At 38.8% G+C, this 16,946-nt stretch overlaps 1 protein-coding gene across 13 annotated transcripts in view; it reads right to left on the reverse strand.

Annotated features, from left to right (window-relative positions):
- Nucleotides 1–10,050: 10,050 nt before the first annotated feature.
- The window catches only part of LOC140477215 (neurocalcin-delta), a 437,252-nt gene continuing 430,356 nt past the window's right edge, over nucleotides 10,051–16,946 (reverse strand). For all 13 annotated transcript variants that reach the window (XM_072570713.1, XM_072570715.1, XM_072570712.1 and 10 more), the window contains 2 exons: nucleotides 15,973–16,078; nucleotides 10,051–13,249 (listed from right to left, as the gene is read on the reverse strand). In XM_072570713.1, the coding sequence (XP_072426814.1) occupies nucleotides 13,152–13,249; nucleotides 15,973–16,078 (204 nt within the window). In that variant the 3' untranslated portion in view covers nucleotides 10,051–13,151. The remainder of the gene's footprint in view (nucleotides 13,250–15,972; nucleotides 16,079–16,946) is intronic.

Here is a 16,946-nt window from a genome sequence, read left to right on the forward strand (position 1 = left end):
AAAATACATACATAATGATATTTAATTAAAATTGAGCCTTAGGAAAAATGTCAATAATTACAGCTTAACACTTATGTCATACTGTGAAGCATTAAAGGGCATTTAATACACTGCTGGTGAACATATGTACTTAGTATCAATGAGCTTTGCAGCCGTTTGACTTACAACATCTGCAAGGTAACAACCAGAATAATGTGACATCATATTCAGTTTCCCATACAATGGTACATGTTGTATTGCCACAGTGTGTATCATACATACCAAGGCATTGGAACATGTACCAGGGTATGGAACTGTATATCATACATACCATGGCAATGCAACATGTACCACCCTATGGAAACTTATATCATACACACTGTGGCAATACAACATGTACCATGCTGTGGAATTTTATATCATGCACACTATGACAAGTCAATATCTATCAATCTATGGAAAGCTATATAATCATATACACTATGGCAATACAACATGTCCCACTCTGGAAATGTATATCAGGCAGACTATGGCAATGCAATGTATACCACTGTACGGGAAACTGGATATCATACAAACAAGATGATGTACACTGAAGGACCAGTATTAAATAGTCACAAAAAATGCCAATCTCAGTTCTTTTTCACCCATGGTGCTAAAATATGGATAGCTCTAATTTTACACTTCATAAGATCGCTCTCAAAACCAGGACAAACTCTCTGCATATAATAAAGAGCTTTAGGTATGTCCTATGATAGCAATCAGTCAGTTTGAACTGCATGTAATACATTCATCTCCCCAGATGCATGTTAACAACATTGCCAAAATGTTTGGCATCATATCACCTCTGTATGCAGTATAGTTAATATTAGCTACAAATGTTTGAAGCTCCTGTGAAGTCCTGTACAAGAATACATTGAACAACGTGAACTTACAAACAAAACCAATCAGTACAGTTTTTTTTGGGCCAACATAAACTAGATTTTAGAGAAAGACAAACATTTCCACGGAGGTATTTGATTTCTTCACAAAATGAGTCTATGACTATGAGGAATATTTTTAGTTCAGTTGCCAGAGATCTTATTTAAAAGAGGAATATCAGTTATTAACACTTCCATAACCCACCTCTGATACAGCCAAAATGATATTGTACAGTTACAGAAGGTTTAAAAGCAATAATGACTGACTTTGCTGTATCAAACAAAAATAGTGGCATGAATGAAATTTGATGATTTTTATTTGGGTGCTTTTAGGCTTTGGTGCATGTTCAATATCAGTGGGATCTCTTTAAATGCAATATTCAGTACAGATAGTAAATAAATTAGCAGAGAGGTGCACATTGCCATTATTCTCGGGGTCCTCAGCACCATTAGTCACACATGGCTCTGTAATTCTGTAGACCATGTCCTAGTATAACTTCACAACCTTTTACCTGAGAACACCTCTTTAATGCTTCAATTGTGCAACTCCAGGATGAAAATCAAGGGATTACACTAGTTGTTAAGCCAGGGAGGGGGTTAAGATAGTGAAGAAACTGCAGTTGTTTGGGATGGGGATCATCAGTTCTTGATCCTGAGGGGTATGTAGGGTGGAAGGAAGGAGTGAGAGGTGTGGAGAGGGGTAGAACAGGCAGGTTTCAGTTCTTGACCTTTGGTGGTAGGGTGGTGGTGTAATTCCAGTAGGCTTCAGTTCTTGACCCTGGGTGTTTGGGCCGTTGTGGAGTGTGGGTGTGGGTGTGGGAGTGCTGATTGCTGAAAAGGACTGTAGTATTATCCTGAATCATAAAGTGACAGGAGTCTTGGACTCAGCATGAATGATATGAGCTTCATTATTAGTATGCTGAATCCTGGGTTACTGATGTCAGAGCATTCTGATTAATGTAATAAGATCCACACTATTGAGGCAACACCTCACTGATTAACTTTTAAAATATGGTTTATTCATATCTTTGGACTCTGCTTTTTAAAATTTGTTCGTGGGATATGGGCATTCCTGGCTGAGTCAGCATTTATTGCCCATCCCCAGTTGCCCTTGAGATGGTGGTGGTGGTGAACTGTCTTCATGAACTGCTGCAATCTATGTCCTGTAGATAGACCCATAAATACTGTTAGGGAGGGAGTTCCAGTACTTTGACCCAGGAACAGTTTCCAAGTATATTTCTAAGTCATGACGACAAGTGGCTTGGAGGGGAACTTGCAGGTGATGGCATTCCCATGTATCTGCTGCACTTGTCCTTCTAGAATGAAATGGTCATGGTTTGGAAGGTACTAAGACTTTTTGATTTTCTGTAATGCGTTTGTAGATGGTACACACTGCTTGTACTGACAGTCAGTGGTGGAGGGAGTGAACGTTGAAGGTAATGGATATGTTGCCAACCAGATAGGCTGCTGTTAGTTGGATGGTGTCATACGTCTCATTCAGGTAAGTGCTGGGCATTGCATAACACTCCTGAGTTGTGATTTGTAGATGCTGAACAGACTTTGGAGAGGATCATTTTGCACTAACCTTTAAGATCATGGTTACTGACATAATTGGAAATTTGCTATTTCCATAACTGGATCTAGACTATTGAGGCAGTAGGGTTCTGTTTATTAATTGAAATAATTCTGATTTTGAATATATTATTATCTTGATTCCTGATGCAATTATTTCCTGAGTATTGAAGCAACAGGCTGATGATAGGTAACGCAGTTGGAAATGTAATTGGATCCTGATTATTAATGATATATGGCATTGATTGTTGATGCAAGCTGATCCTGATTATTGAATGAAGGAAAATTGGCTCTCTACAGAAAAGGAGAAAGTGAGGTCTGCGGATGCTGGAGATCAGAGCTGAAAATATGTTGCTGGAAAAGCGCAGCAGGTCAGGCAGCATCCAAGGAGCAGGAGAATCGACGTTTCGGGCATAAGCCCTTTTTCAGGAATCAACAGAAAAGGCTGTCTTTGCTTTCTAAGACCTGATTTTTGCTGTTCGACAGAAGGCACCAACAAAACAAAAATTAAAGGGGTATCACAGCTGTCAGGAATCAAGGTCTCGATTGCTGCCTCAGAGTTAGTAATTCCAAGGTCTCATCCAACAACCCTATTTGGGAGCCTTGGCAGAGAGCAAGGGGGGATACAGCTCTGCCAATCCTGTAGTATACCTCTCCTATTCCAGGGATTGGGCAACCTTCTAAAAGAGGATGGAGATTCTCCCTCCTGGCAGGCTCCTTCTTATTAGGGCGTTCTCTTTCCAGAAAAGGGGGGCCACTGGGTGGCAATGACAAGGCAATGGCACCCAAACTCTTAGCAATTCCCACAGCCCCATCTGAGCCTGCTGAACTGGCTCCTACATCCTCAGAGCCCACCTACCTACCTCTGAGGGCACCTGGTCATCAATATGCCCTCAATCTGTGGTTGCAATCCCAGCAGTGACCTCAGCAAGTTGTGGGGTGTTGTTGTCAGGTTGCTGGCCCCCTGGGTAGCTAGCAGGTTTTGTGGGGACAGCCCTTAATAGGGACAACCATCCCCGTGCCTACCACTGACAAGGTGTGGCCCTGGGTCTCACTTACTCCAAAGTGGGTTTGCACACCCCTCCCCTCCTTCTAGCCATCATCAAATTTGACCTGAAGTCAGTTTGATTAGGGAATGTAGATCAGTAATGATGGATAGTGATGTGCATGCAAGTGGTATGACAAGGGTGTGGATGAAGTTCCTTTCTTATATATTGTTCCTTGCAAAGTGAGTATCACTGAGCAAGTAAGCATTTAGTGCCCATCAGTAACTGCCCTACAATCTGAGGCCGTTAAGAATCAATCATTTTGCTGTCCTTACTTGGCAGAGTTCTTTCCCCGAAGGATATTTGTATAAGGATTAGTGGCGAATCCAGGGTTTTCTGTTGGGGAAGCGATGACAGTGCATTGGGTCTGAAATATAGATGTGTGCATCTGGCCTCCAGTTGTTTGACTAAATCCTTCAAAGTCACATCACCGAAGTCTTTCCCATTCTGGTGCGACATACTTCTTGTCAGTGACAATTCTAATTAGGTTATTAGGCCTGTTGTGCCTTATTGTAAATTCATGTTTAAAGTATCAGGGTCTATAAAAGGGAAGGGCTGCCTGCTATTTGGCCCCAATGAACAATGTTACAGAGAAAGGTGTCGCATGAGAGCCTGTGGCCATAGCAATGTGGTGGATGTACCAATTTTGTGTGCTGTCCATCTTATTTCAAATTGCCACAGGCAAATAACAAATTTCAGCCTGTATGCACAAAAAATGTAGGATTTGAACAGTCAGCCATTGAGAAAAATTGATTGACTGGCAAAATAATAATAGGCTAGAATTTAGAAACAGTCAAAGGAGCCTTGCTAAGTTATTGCAGTACATCGTGGGGATGAGACACACTGTTCCCACTGTGCACCAGTGATGGAGGGAATGAGGGTGTAAGGTAGTTGATGTGGTCCAAATCAAGCAAGCTGCTTTGCGCTGGATGGTTCCAAGCTCCTTGGGGAGCCACATTCACCCAGGAAAGTGGGCAGTATTCAATCACGTTCCTGACTTGTGACTTGTAGATAGGGGACAGGCTTTGGGGAGTCAAGTGAGTTATCCACTGCAGAAATGCCAGCCTGATTTGCTCTTATACTCAGCTAAACTTCTAGTCAATAGCAAAGCCCAGGTTGATAATGCAGTGGGATTCAACCATGTTCATGCCTTTGAATGTCATGGGGTGATAGGTCTCCAGTTGGAGATGGTTATTGCTTAACACTTGTGTGGCATTTGCCAGGGAGCAGGGTAGCACTGCTGCATTTAATAGCTGGATTAGGGCATTTTCTAAATGATAAAGGAGGAAACTACAAATGAGCATGGACTTACCAATCTATGAACAGATATTACTAAAACTGGTGGACAGGTACAAAAATTAATGAAAGCATTGATGGGACATTGACTTTAAGCTCAAAAAGACTGAAATACAGTGGCAAACGTCATGCTAGAGTTGGAGGAAGTTCTGATTTGACTTCATTTTGATTATGATATTCAACTCTTTTATTGAACCTCAGGAGGAGTATATTGTAACTTCAAAGGGCTGCAGCACAGATTCACTGGAATTGCTTCGGTGTTAAGAAAGTTAAAGTGTGAACACAGGTTGCTTGAGGTTAGGCTTGCATTACCTTGAGTATGCAAGGTTAGATATAGGCTAAATGAGGTGATGCATTTTAGCCACTGTCTACTTGAATGGTGAAACAGGTTTGTGAGGTTGAATTGCTTAGACTTGTTGCTATGTTTCTTATTGGTTAGAAATCATTTATTTTAAAAGAGTAGTAGTAGTTTGAGCAAGTCAACCATTTTCAGGATGGCAACCTTTAATTCATATACTTGGATGAGGAAAGAATTATAGCCAAGGTTGCATTTGACATAAAAATAAGTAGTAAGGCAAGAGAAGAGGATAACACAAAGAGTCTTGCAGGTCAAGTGAATAAGCAAAATCTTGACATGTGGAATATTATATGGCAAAATATGAGGTTCTGAAATTTGGCAGGAAGGAGAGAAGAGCTGAATATTATTTAAGCAGAAAAAGCTGGCAGAGAGCTACAAAACAGAGGGATTTGAGAGTGCTCGTCCAAGAATCACAAAAAGCTAGCATCCCAAGTTCAGCAGGTAATCAGGAAAGCAAATAGAATGTTAGCCTTTATTTCAAAAGGAGTGTAGGAGAAAAGTAGTGTGACTTTGCTAAAACTGTGCAAGAGAGTAGTCAGATCGCGTTGAGAAAACAATGGCTTGGGCTCCTTATTTAAGGAAAGATACTCTGACATTGGAGGCAGTCCAGAAGTTTCACAAGGCTGGAGGGATCATGAAGAGAAGTTATGCAGGTTGGGCTTGTATTCTGAGAGATATTGTATTATGATTCTCTTTCCTAACTCACTTACAAGCACTCTATACCGCATTTCCATTCATTCATTCATAAAACTGCATTTTTGGCGTACATTTACTCTTACAAGCTATATTAAACATAAATTTAACCCATTACTGTTTTTTTTACATCTTTCAATTCTTATTGACCCCATGCTACAAAGAACAATCAGACCTGATTCTGTATCAAAGGTTACCCCGAATAAGTGTTAATACTATAACCTACTCAGAACAATGCCACCCCACTGTCGTATCTCCAAAACTCATGGAAAGATTATATTAATTAGCCCCTGGTGGTTCAGTGGTTAGCACTGCGGCCTTACAGCGCCAAGGACCAGAGTTCCAATCTAGCCTCGGGTGACTGTCTGTGTGGAGTTTGCACATTCTCCCCGTGTCTGCGTGGGTTTCCTCCAGTTGCTCCGGTTTCCTCTCACAATTCAAAAATGTGCAGGTTAGGTGAATGGGTCATGCTAAATTGCCCATAGTGTTCAGGAATGTGTGGGTTAGGTGCATTAGTCAGGGATAAATATAGTGGAATGGGTCTGGGTGGGTTACTGTTCAGAATGTCAGTGTGGACTTGTTGGACCAAATGGCCTGTTTCCACACCATAAGGATTCTATGAATCCTTTCTCGGGACCTGAATAGGTTGCAGGACATCAAGCAGTTTTCTCCACTAACATGTCCCTACAGTCTGCTGCTATTTATCTCTCTGAAATTTCCTTATACGCAACTAACTTCTCCAACACTGTACTAACAATTTTTACCTTTTATTTAGATTTACCATCTTGTACTAACATATGGATTTATACTTTTTAAATAAACATTAAATCGGACTGCTACTCTCTTTAAGAAACTTACTATCCAAACAGCGCATGAATGAACGTGTAAGAACTGCCAAAACCAGTAATAGTAAATGAAATCTCATGACCTAGCTGTGGGAGATCAGTTTAATATCCTCTATACTTTTATTTAGTACATGTGTAATTTCTCATTTATTTATATCATACAGGTCTAGTATTTTTACGAACATTACTAACTTTAAAGGCACAAGGACAAACACCTCTTAATTATGCAAGCTCAGACCGGACAGATGCTCTAATCCCGTTAGGAGTAATAGCCAGCATTTAGCAAGTGCTTAAACCATCTCCTCCTTCTCCAGGATAGACGTCATACAAATGTGTGTACAACAGATACAACCATGTGACAACGTAGTGCTAAAATGTTAATGTAAAAATGTAAAAACGGTGGATAAAGAGGCGACTGTAAAACTGTACTTTGCTTTCCATCACTGCCTGGAACTGTGCTACTGCGGATGCTTAAAATAGCCGACATCATTCACTGACCTTGGTCATTACTGATCATCATCCCACAATTCCTTGGAGTTTAGAAGAATGAGAGGTAACTTCATTGAAACATGAAGGATTTATTTGGGAGGTGGGGGGAGAATGACAGGATAAATGCTGCAAGGTTATTTTCCTTTCTGGGAGAGTAGAGGTCTAGAGATGATAATCCCAAAATAAAGGTTTACCAAGTTAGGTCAGAGGTGAGGAGGAATTTCTTCTCTCGGAGAATAGATAATCTGTGGAATTCATGCCCCAGAGGGCTGTGGAGGCTGTGTCATCAAACATGTCAAGGCAGGAAAATGAGGTTGAGGATTATCAGATCAGCCATGATCTTGTGAATGGCTGAGCAGACCTGAATGTTTCCCATGTCTTATGGTCTCACCTCTCCATGTAGACAATCACTAACACAGATTCAATACCGCAGATGCTGGAAATGTGAAACAAAAGCAGGACGAGATTTTCTGTTGCATTCTGACAAAAGGTGATGAACTTCTCACATAATCTTATTTCTCATTTGTTAGAGGCACCTGACCTGTTGAGCATTTCCACCAATTTCTGTCCTTGCCTCTGTACTGCCATTCAAGTAGGGGTGGCACAGTGGTTAGCACTGCTGCCTCACAGTACCAGGGTCCCAGGTTCGATTCCAGCCTCAGGTGACTGTCTTTGTGGAGTTTGCACATTCTCCCCGTGTCTGCGTTGGTTTCCTCCCACAGTCACAAAGATGTGCAGGCCAGGTGAATTGCCCATGCTAAATTGCCCATAGTGTTAGGTGCATTAGTCAGATGGAAATAGGTCTGGGTGGGTTACTCTTCAGAGGGTCGGTGGGGACTGGTTGGGCCGAAGGGCCTGTTTCCACACTGTAGGGAATCTAATCTAATCTAACATAACCTAAGTGCCTTCTCAATTCTCTCAAACATATTTCAAGATTGAAAGATATCCTGTTTGAAGACCACCACCATATTATTTGTCACCACATCATGTTATAAAACATTCAGGAATTCAGTTCAAAAGCAGAGTTGACCTTTCCCTTTAATTGTAGGTTTCTCAAAATATGTAATCCAGAAACGTTTTCATAATCTTAGTAATCAGAACACCAGCAGCAAGATTAAAAATAAGTAGTTTGTGATTATTTCAGATTGCATCTTCAAATACCAATTTCCTTTCTTTAACATTAGAATACAGTTGCACTATGGAAATAACCTTCCTATTGCAGATGAACTAAGAACTCATTTATATAGGCATATTAATATTTGTGTGTGTAGAAACAATAGAACAGTTTCACTTAATCTGATCTTAACATCATCATTGTGAATCAGCATGAATTTGTTAACATGATCAAAACTTATCCAATACTTATGAAATATGCAATATGAGGTTAATCTTCAATGATGAAATTCCTTGCAAGTTTAAAAGTGGCTAATTGAATTTTCCTTGCAATTCAATACTTGCAAAATGAATTTCATAGACAGGCAGTGGATTGTCCTCTGATTTTCTGCATACACTACAGCACACGAAGGTGCATACATTTTATAATAATATAACTTCTAGCAAAATGAGCAAGAGATTCACCAACTTTGTCTCGCTAATACACCACAACATAGGGAATGGAATGTAATCCTAAAGCAAGCAATTGATTGGAATTCTATACACTGTAAAACTTCAGATTATCTAATCTAATATACAAGTGGAAATTACACCCAAATGACACAGGAGATAAAAGGAAACTCTTTTCTCTATTTTGAATAGAACATAAAAAACATTAAGTTCAAGAATATACATGCAAACAAAATCACAACACAAACCTTGCTTATTTTTATGCCATGATGTTGCAGGAAATTTACACAACATAGCACATGCTAATCGTGATGAGGCGATTCTGCCCACAATTCAATTAAAGGAATAGAAACAGCAGCAACCACTTGAAATTGTAGTGAGACATTTTAACACTTCGAACACTGTATATTTCAAAACACACACCAAATGATTTTGTTTGCAAAACATAAACTACAGAAACCAATTAATTTGTAAATTACTTGTGTTTCTCCCTTGGTGTTGCATGCCAACACAGAACACCTATCTTAACATTAGTAAATGCAATTCAGTACTTGGATCCCTCATATACATACAACCAGATACAGACCAATATCAGTTGAAGTTTCTGGTTAGTTTGGTCAATTATCTTGGATTCTCAGTGAAGGTGATCTGCATAAATTAGTTATGCTTTAATTGACAACAGTTTGTTTTTCCTCCTCAACTAAGATTTTGATTGCAACTAACTCTCAATTCAAGACAAATAAACCTCCCAGGCTACTTTACTATTGATCTATTGGTTAGGATAGTTGAGCATTAGTGATTGAATGTTAATTGATCAGAGAGATGACCATTGCAGGAAAAGTATGTTTCTGCACAATGACAGTGTAAAGCTTTCTGTACACTGACCCATTACACAATTAAAGTTTCTGAATTGTGACACAAGTTGTTTTCCTGGTTGTGCACTTGAGCATACTGTAGATTGTGTTGTACAAGTCGATCTGTGAAGCCTTAGAGATAGGAAAGGTTTTTTTTACATGGCAAGTATGAAAGCCTGGTGTAGGCGGTTGCTATTTTGAATGTGAGAAACAGCAGAATACCAGTAATTTATATTAGCTTAATGTGACAGGGATTATTTAGTGAATTAATTGCACAAAAATATCTCTAACCACTATCAAAATGTTTTAAAACCATTAAATTCATAGTTTTCAGCATCTACCAATGTTCATTCTCAGTCACCATTGCTGTGGCATCATTGTAAGGATCTCACTCTGTTGTGGCATTCACCACCCCTCCACATAAAATCACTCCCATACTTTTTGAATGATTTAATGACACTCAATTTCACAACTTGATACTGAATTCACACAAAACATCAAGTGGAGCAACATACATATTTCCCCGCGCTTTGCAAAGGTTTTTCTGTCCATCAACCATCCACCGTGAACATGGTGAGTCATGCATTGAATTGCTGAAGTATGGAAGTCAATCATAACCCAACACTCTGCCCCGGCTGGGTATATAACTAAGTTAGATACCTGATCTCACCAGTCATATGGGAATTGAACAAGTCTCACACTAATAATCTGAATATTGACATAGGCCATTGGGATATCTATTCCAAATGTGACTATTCCATAACTATATTCAATCTTCATCTATCCAGCCATTGTCAAGGATGTAAATGAAAGCAGGGAACTTGAGAGTTGGCATGGTTTTAAGTTTGAAAATTATCAAGTATTTTAATATCATTGCAGGATAGTATGTGAATCTGGTCTTCTCATGACTTGTAAGTTCCACTGGAATCAATTGTTTTATAACTTTTCCATTGCAGTTTGGCTACTGGCATTTGAGTTTCATTGAAATTTTGCCCATGTTCCTAACATAACCCAATGGGTATTTGTGATTTTGCCACTTTTTGATGACAAATTGCTGGGAACAGGCCATTTTGGCATCCATTCTTTGGGTAAGCACCAAGTGACTTAGTCCCTCTACCACTATACTAGACAGTTTTTATTCCATAACATAGTCACATCAACTAAATGTTGGTCGGAGAATCTTGCAGCATTGCATATATACACAGTGCATGTATACAAATTACATTTCTGGTGCTGGCATAAACAATTTGATGATTTCTAGAAGCCCATTCCGATGCATATTGGTCAAAATCAGGCCAGTAGTTGGTCCCTATTCTGAAGGCATATTTGGTCCTGGGCATCTTCTGTAGGTCAGATCCTCCTTCTTCTATTCTCACATCAGTTTTTCACCAATACAGAATTTCCTTGCTGTAGCAGTTATTTGCTGAGTTAGCAAATGTTACCACCCCTAGCTTGGCAACAGACTGGAGCTTTGTTTGTTTAACTGCAGGACCCACTTCTTTCACCATGTCTTACATGGTCCTCTCCATGTGGGCACGGTAAGAGATAGTTAGATTCCTTTGCATTATCTACTTGATTTCCCATCCCAACTTATATATTTCAAAGTTAGGAAAACACATCACTCTGAGGATGAAAAATTTAGGCCAATCACTAATGCAAGTATAGCATTTCATAGGGAAATATTTGGGAAAGTCAACTTGTAACTTGAGCACATAGAAAAGCATGACTTCTAAAACAAATAAAAGGTTGGGTCACTTTTTGGCACGATCTATGGTATTTACATTTTTAGTTCTCTCAATCGTCTGTGCATATTCTTCATGAGACTTTCCCATTAGTAAGCTGTATTGAGGAAACAGTAAATAGCAATAAGGAAAATAGTCATGCTACGATGTGAAGATATGTTATGAACTGCAAGGCATTCTCTGGAAGATTAAACTTAAAAGCAAGAAAAAAGATTTGTTAAGGTTGCAGATAGACATTTACCAGCATTATTTAAGGGAGACAATTATTTGTGTGTTATTGTGAAGCCTGCAGTATAGTGTCCTATAAACTATATTAAAATATGTACATGTACGACTTATGCACTACCTCTTCCATTATAAGTTCTGCTGTTCACGGTTATGGCAGACCTTCCTCTGTAAACTAATCAAACTCTAATTGCAGTCTCCCATGAGTGGTGGAATTATAACTTCTCAATATCTCCCAATTCCTCAACATGCCAAGAGACATCAATCCTCCAACTTGCAAGTTGCTGTAAGTTTTGTTATTTAACCATAAATAGTAGAACAAAATTAAAGTACTATTTAAAAATAAGGACAGAATAAATGATTTTAAAATGGATACAGTATTGTATCTGCATGCCCTGGTCTAAGAAACTTTTGTTATCTTCATTTTAGACTACACTTGATCACAACTCCCTTTGGAAAGCTTTCAACTTTTAGTGGGCGGCACGGTGGCACAGTGGTTAGCACTGCTGCCTCACAGCGCCAGAGACCCGGGGGTTTAATTCCTGCCTCAGGCGACTGACTGTGTGGAGTTTGCACATTCTCCCAGTGCCTGCGTGGGTTTCCTCCCACAGTCCAAAGATGCGCAGGTCAGGTGAATTGGCCATGCTAAATTGCCCATAGTGTTAGGTAAGGGGTAAATGTAGGGGTATGGGTGGGTTGCGCTTCGGCGGGTCGGTGTGGACTTGTTGGGCCGAAGGGCCTGTTTCCACACTGTAATGTAATCTGAAGGAAAATGGGGTTAGGTACACTACCTTGCTGTTGTCTATTTTATGCTGCTGTCAAACTTTAAGAATTCACCTTGTGTGCACTGTAACAGGGACTGACTGCATAACAAAGCACAAAGAGCTTTAGTTTTACAGAATACATTTCCCTTCCACATCTTTCAATTTGACAGACTAGAATTTCATTTAACTTGGGTTTAGCAACTCTAATATATTGAGCATCCTAATTATAAACTCCAGAGGAATTCCATCTCAGATTTATATTCACCCTCTTAATGCTAAAACACTGGATTTGACTGACTCCTAATATACTTGAATATTAACATTTCTCACACAAGGTCACAACATAAACATTCACCAAACTATGTGCTGCTTGCTTTTCTTTCTATTTGAATGTAATGGGATGAAAAGTAACCAGCATTTGATCTGCTAGGGCTCATCTCTCACAAACGTAATTATCTATTCCTTCTAGTTCCACAACTAAGAGGCACAAGGTTACAGAAAAACAAAATCAAATCCTTTATAAATTATCCCCTCTCTATTCCAAATTTAAAAAATACCTAAAAGATTTCTGTTCAAAGTAACTACAATCATTGTAACAATATATTCACACAGCTGAAAAAATTCTGTAATAATTCCAGACACAGTGTTTAATTAATTAAACAGCCATTTACAAATTCAGAATTAAAAAGCAAACAGGGCTAAAAGATGGCATGTTCAGCCACAAACAAGTGGCCAAGCCACTGGTGATGTAATTGCAGGAAGCAGAAACACAGTCACACTAAATGTCATATTCTTCATTTTGGAATTAGAATTGCCCAGCAGTACTGGGATCGCACTGAAGGAGACGGACAATAGAAGGATCACTTTTGGCACCTCGGATGAACTCCTCAAGGGATAGCTTTCCTAGAAAAAAAAAGGAGAATATCTAAACATAGATAATTTAAGAGTAGTCAAGCAGACTGGAAAAATGGAAAGTACAGATGAATGGGAACAAGATATATACAGCATTTTTATTTTAAAGAAATATTCAATAACAAGAACTACATTTCTCGAGACATCAGATCTAATTGTGTATTTCAGCAAAATGTTTTTCACCACTGAACTGCCTAAATCTGCACTTAAATCAACACTTCATCCCTCACATCTTAATGCCACATGGTTTTCATGCTCTTTCATTGTGAATTAATCCATATAACTAGCTGAAAAAACTTAACTGTCAAGAGTGAGGTGGAAGATCTCCCACAGTCTCCATGTAGGTCAGTGCATTGTAGAGTTAGGTACAAAACAGCATGAGAAAAACATGCAAAGACTCGGGGCTGACACTGGAAATAATAATGGACTTTGGAGAGAGATGTAACCATTACAGGCACATATTCCTCTCAGCTTTATTTCCTTTCCGCATGTTTCCAGTTCCGATGATTTAGCTTACCTCAATATTATATATCACAGATCACTGTGGATACATTGGATAAACCCATTTTTAAAAAGTAACTGCAGTAATGATGGAAACTGTTTTTTTCAACACAAATTCAAATAGCAGTCCGGGTGTGAAAAATTAACAGGCAGGTTCTTTCATCATCAGATTGGTCAGGATGAAGACATTTGGTTTTGAGGTGTAAAGCCAAATTGGTTCTTTGAAAAGCAATGAGTGTTTTATTTATAGAATCAAAATGATGCCAATCTGGCACAAATTGGCTTCAGTTGCTGGAAAGGTTAAAATATGTAAATTTAGAGACAGATGTAATATATCTAAATGGCTGAACCATCAAGAGAAGAGTGTTCGAATGTAAACTGTTTTAACATATCAATCCAACTTGTTTATTAGCTTATAATACGAAGAAATGACTGATTCAGCCGTCTTTTGGTTTGGAAAATATACCACATCTTTCATCATTATCTTGAGTGCAATTTCTGGAATTGTATTGAAGTTCATCAGCCAACAAGACTGTATTGCTTATATTAAAATAAAATCATATCAGTAAAGGCTTATGAAAGTCTACATTATCAAAATACATTGCTGTGTAATAAATTTGTTGAGAAGTACATTCTGGAAAATAACAATTCAACTCCTGCGGATATTCTCCTCTCATTGTTCTTTTTAGATTAGACTAGATTCTCTACAGTCCACATCGACCCTCTGAAGAGTAACCCACCCAGACCCATTTCTCTCTGACTAAAACTATAGGCAATTTAGCATGGCCAATTCATCTGACCTGCACATCTTTGGACTGTGGGAGGAAACCGGAGTACACGGAGGAAACCCACACAGACACAGGGAGAATGCCTATGTGGAGTTTGTACAGTCACCAGAGGCTGGAATCCTTTTCATTACAGATTTACATGCGAGGGTCATGTCCATGTCCCAGACTGGGGAGCTAATAAAGATAACCAACTTCAGTGCTCCTTGTTACAACTGATGTATGAGGATGGCTTACGGAGAAAGACACCAGAGCTCACAGACAAGATATCAGACTCAACTGTATTATTAGTCCACAAATAAATTGCTTGACAACACTGGCTTTCTGACAGTCCCTGGTTTCTAAAAGCTTGGTAAAACTGATTAAACAGGACAAAATATCCCTATTGCTGGCCCAAATTAATCTCAGTTAGGCTGTGCTCACGATGGGAAATTTGCTACTCCTGACTGCTATTCAGTGACCACGACTAGAAAATGTCCATGCGTTAACAATGGATAAGTAATCAGTGGGTTCCACTGTGACAGCGTTTGTCCTCATGATGGACCTATCTGTCAATGCCCAAAGGCTCATCTATATATAAAAAAAGTTATTTTAAGCTGCTACTGAAAATAATCTAATACTGTAGCTCTTCAGGAAATGCAGACAAAAGTGGAGAGAAAAATAAAATCTTTCAGCATCTAACACACTTTTGAAGAATAGCAACTTGAGCCTAAGCATCAGAGATAGCCAGATAGATTAAAGGGTCAGCAGGACAGAAGGAAATATTAAATGCAATGATAATTTTCAAGGTAAAGTAATATCAGTGGCTACCAAAATAAAAACACTTTTAATTCCTCTGTGCTATTTTAATGCACTCATTACTTCAGACAGTCTTAGTTTGTGCTTAGAAAACACTGAATCAACAACAGCTTTAAACAGCCCAGATAGGAATTTTTATGGTGAAGTTAAAAAGTGCTAATAATATTGTATTCATGCATGTGTAAATGGAACTGAAATATTTAGCATTTATTTTATGTTCTTCAACTAGTCACTTTGGTAAGAAATGTATAAAGTTAAAGTTTATGTTTTGCTTCCCCTTTTAAACACATCCTTTGGGAGTTCTCCAAGATACTTGCTGTAAAAGGTAAGTGCCATGCACAGTCGCATATTCTATAAATACTCTATTATGAAGAGAGCTATGGATAAAGGGTTGTATTTTCAACCAACACTGCTGAATATTCTAGCACCAAATTACTTGTGGTCTGTTTTTAATCAGTGATATCAACCAAGTTAATTGCAGAGATTGTATAAACATCATCAGTCAATAAATGTTGACTTGTAGGTTATTGACAGTGTCATGTCTTATGTAATAGATCATAAAGATGAGATGTCTGGTGAAATTTTGTAAGAGATAAAGACACAAGATTATTGTAGAACTCACGAACTCACCATCTCGGTTGGTATCCATCTGTCTGAATATTTTTTCCGTCCTTTTCTCAGGTGTTGACTCATCTTCTGGCATCTTCATCACAGAAGAAACCATTTTATAGATTGCCTATAAAACATTTTAAAAAGTACATCTAGCAGTTTTGCATTGACACAGGTTCACATTCATCAGTTGCTGCAGAGTTGGTCTATCAGCCTAATATTGAGTTGAGTTATGTGCTGATGCATTAAATACAAACTTGAATGAAAATATTTTCACTTCCTTTTGGAGGCTAAGATAATATGAAAGCAATCTGCTCCCTATTACAAGCTTTGGCCTTGCCTTGGATATTGCTTTGTTATATTGTGATGAGTCACGACCATAAGCATTCCAAGGGACTATATTTGTTAATGGGTCAATGTTTCCCAATATCAAATCATATCATCATAAAAGTTAGGAGCATAACAATAATATCCATGATCTGAGCTTGACATAAAAACAAAGTACTACAGACATTGAAAATCTGAAATGAAACCAGAAATTGTTGGGAATACTAAGCAGATCTAACAGCATCTGTGGAGAGAGAAACAGTTAATGTTTTGAATTGAATTTGATGCTTCTGCACTTCATATTTGATCAGCTGAGTATTTGCACTTTCACATGCAGCCTTATTCATGATTCTCCAATCATACTGAAGGTAGCCAGAAATGCATTGGTGAGATAAGGTCAGCTTTTAAGTGTAAAAACAGCCATATTATAGAATCATAGAATCCCTACACTGTGGAAGCAGGCCTTTCAACCCATCGAGTCCACACCAACCTAGACCCATTCCCCTACCTTTCCCTGTAACCATGCATTTCCCATGGCTAATCCACCTAATCTGCACATCTTTGGACTGTGGGAGGAAACCCATGCAGACCTGGGGAGAATGTGGCAAACTCCACACAGACAGTCATCCAAGGTTGGAATCAAACCCAGGTACTTAGCGCTGTGAGGC

This window comes from Chiloscyllium punctatum, chromosome 5 (assembly GCF_047496795.1).
Source record: "Chiloscyllium punctatum isolate Juve2018m chromosome 5, sChiPun1.3, whole genome shotgun sequence".
NCBI lineage: Eukaryota > Metazoa > Chordata > Chondrichthyes > Orectolobiformes > Hemiscylliidae > Chiloscyllium > Chiloscyllium punctatum.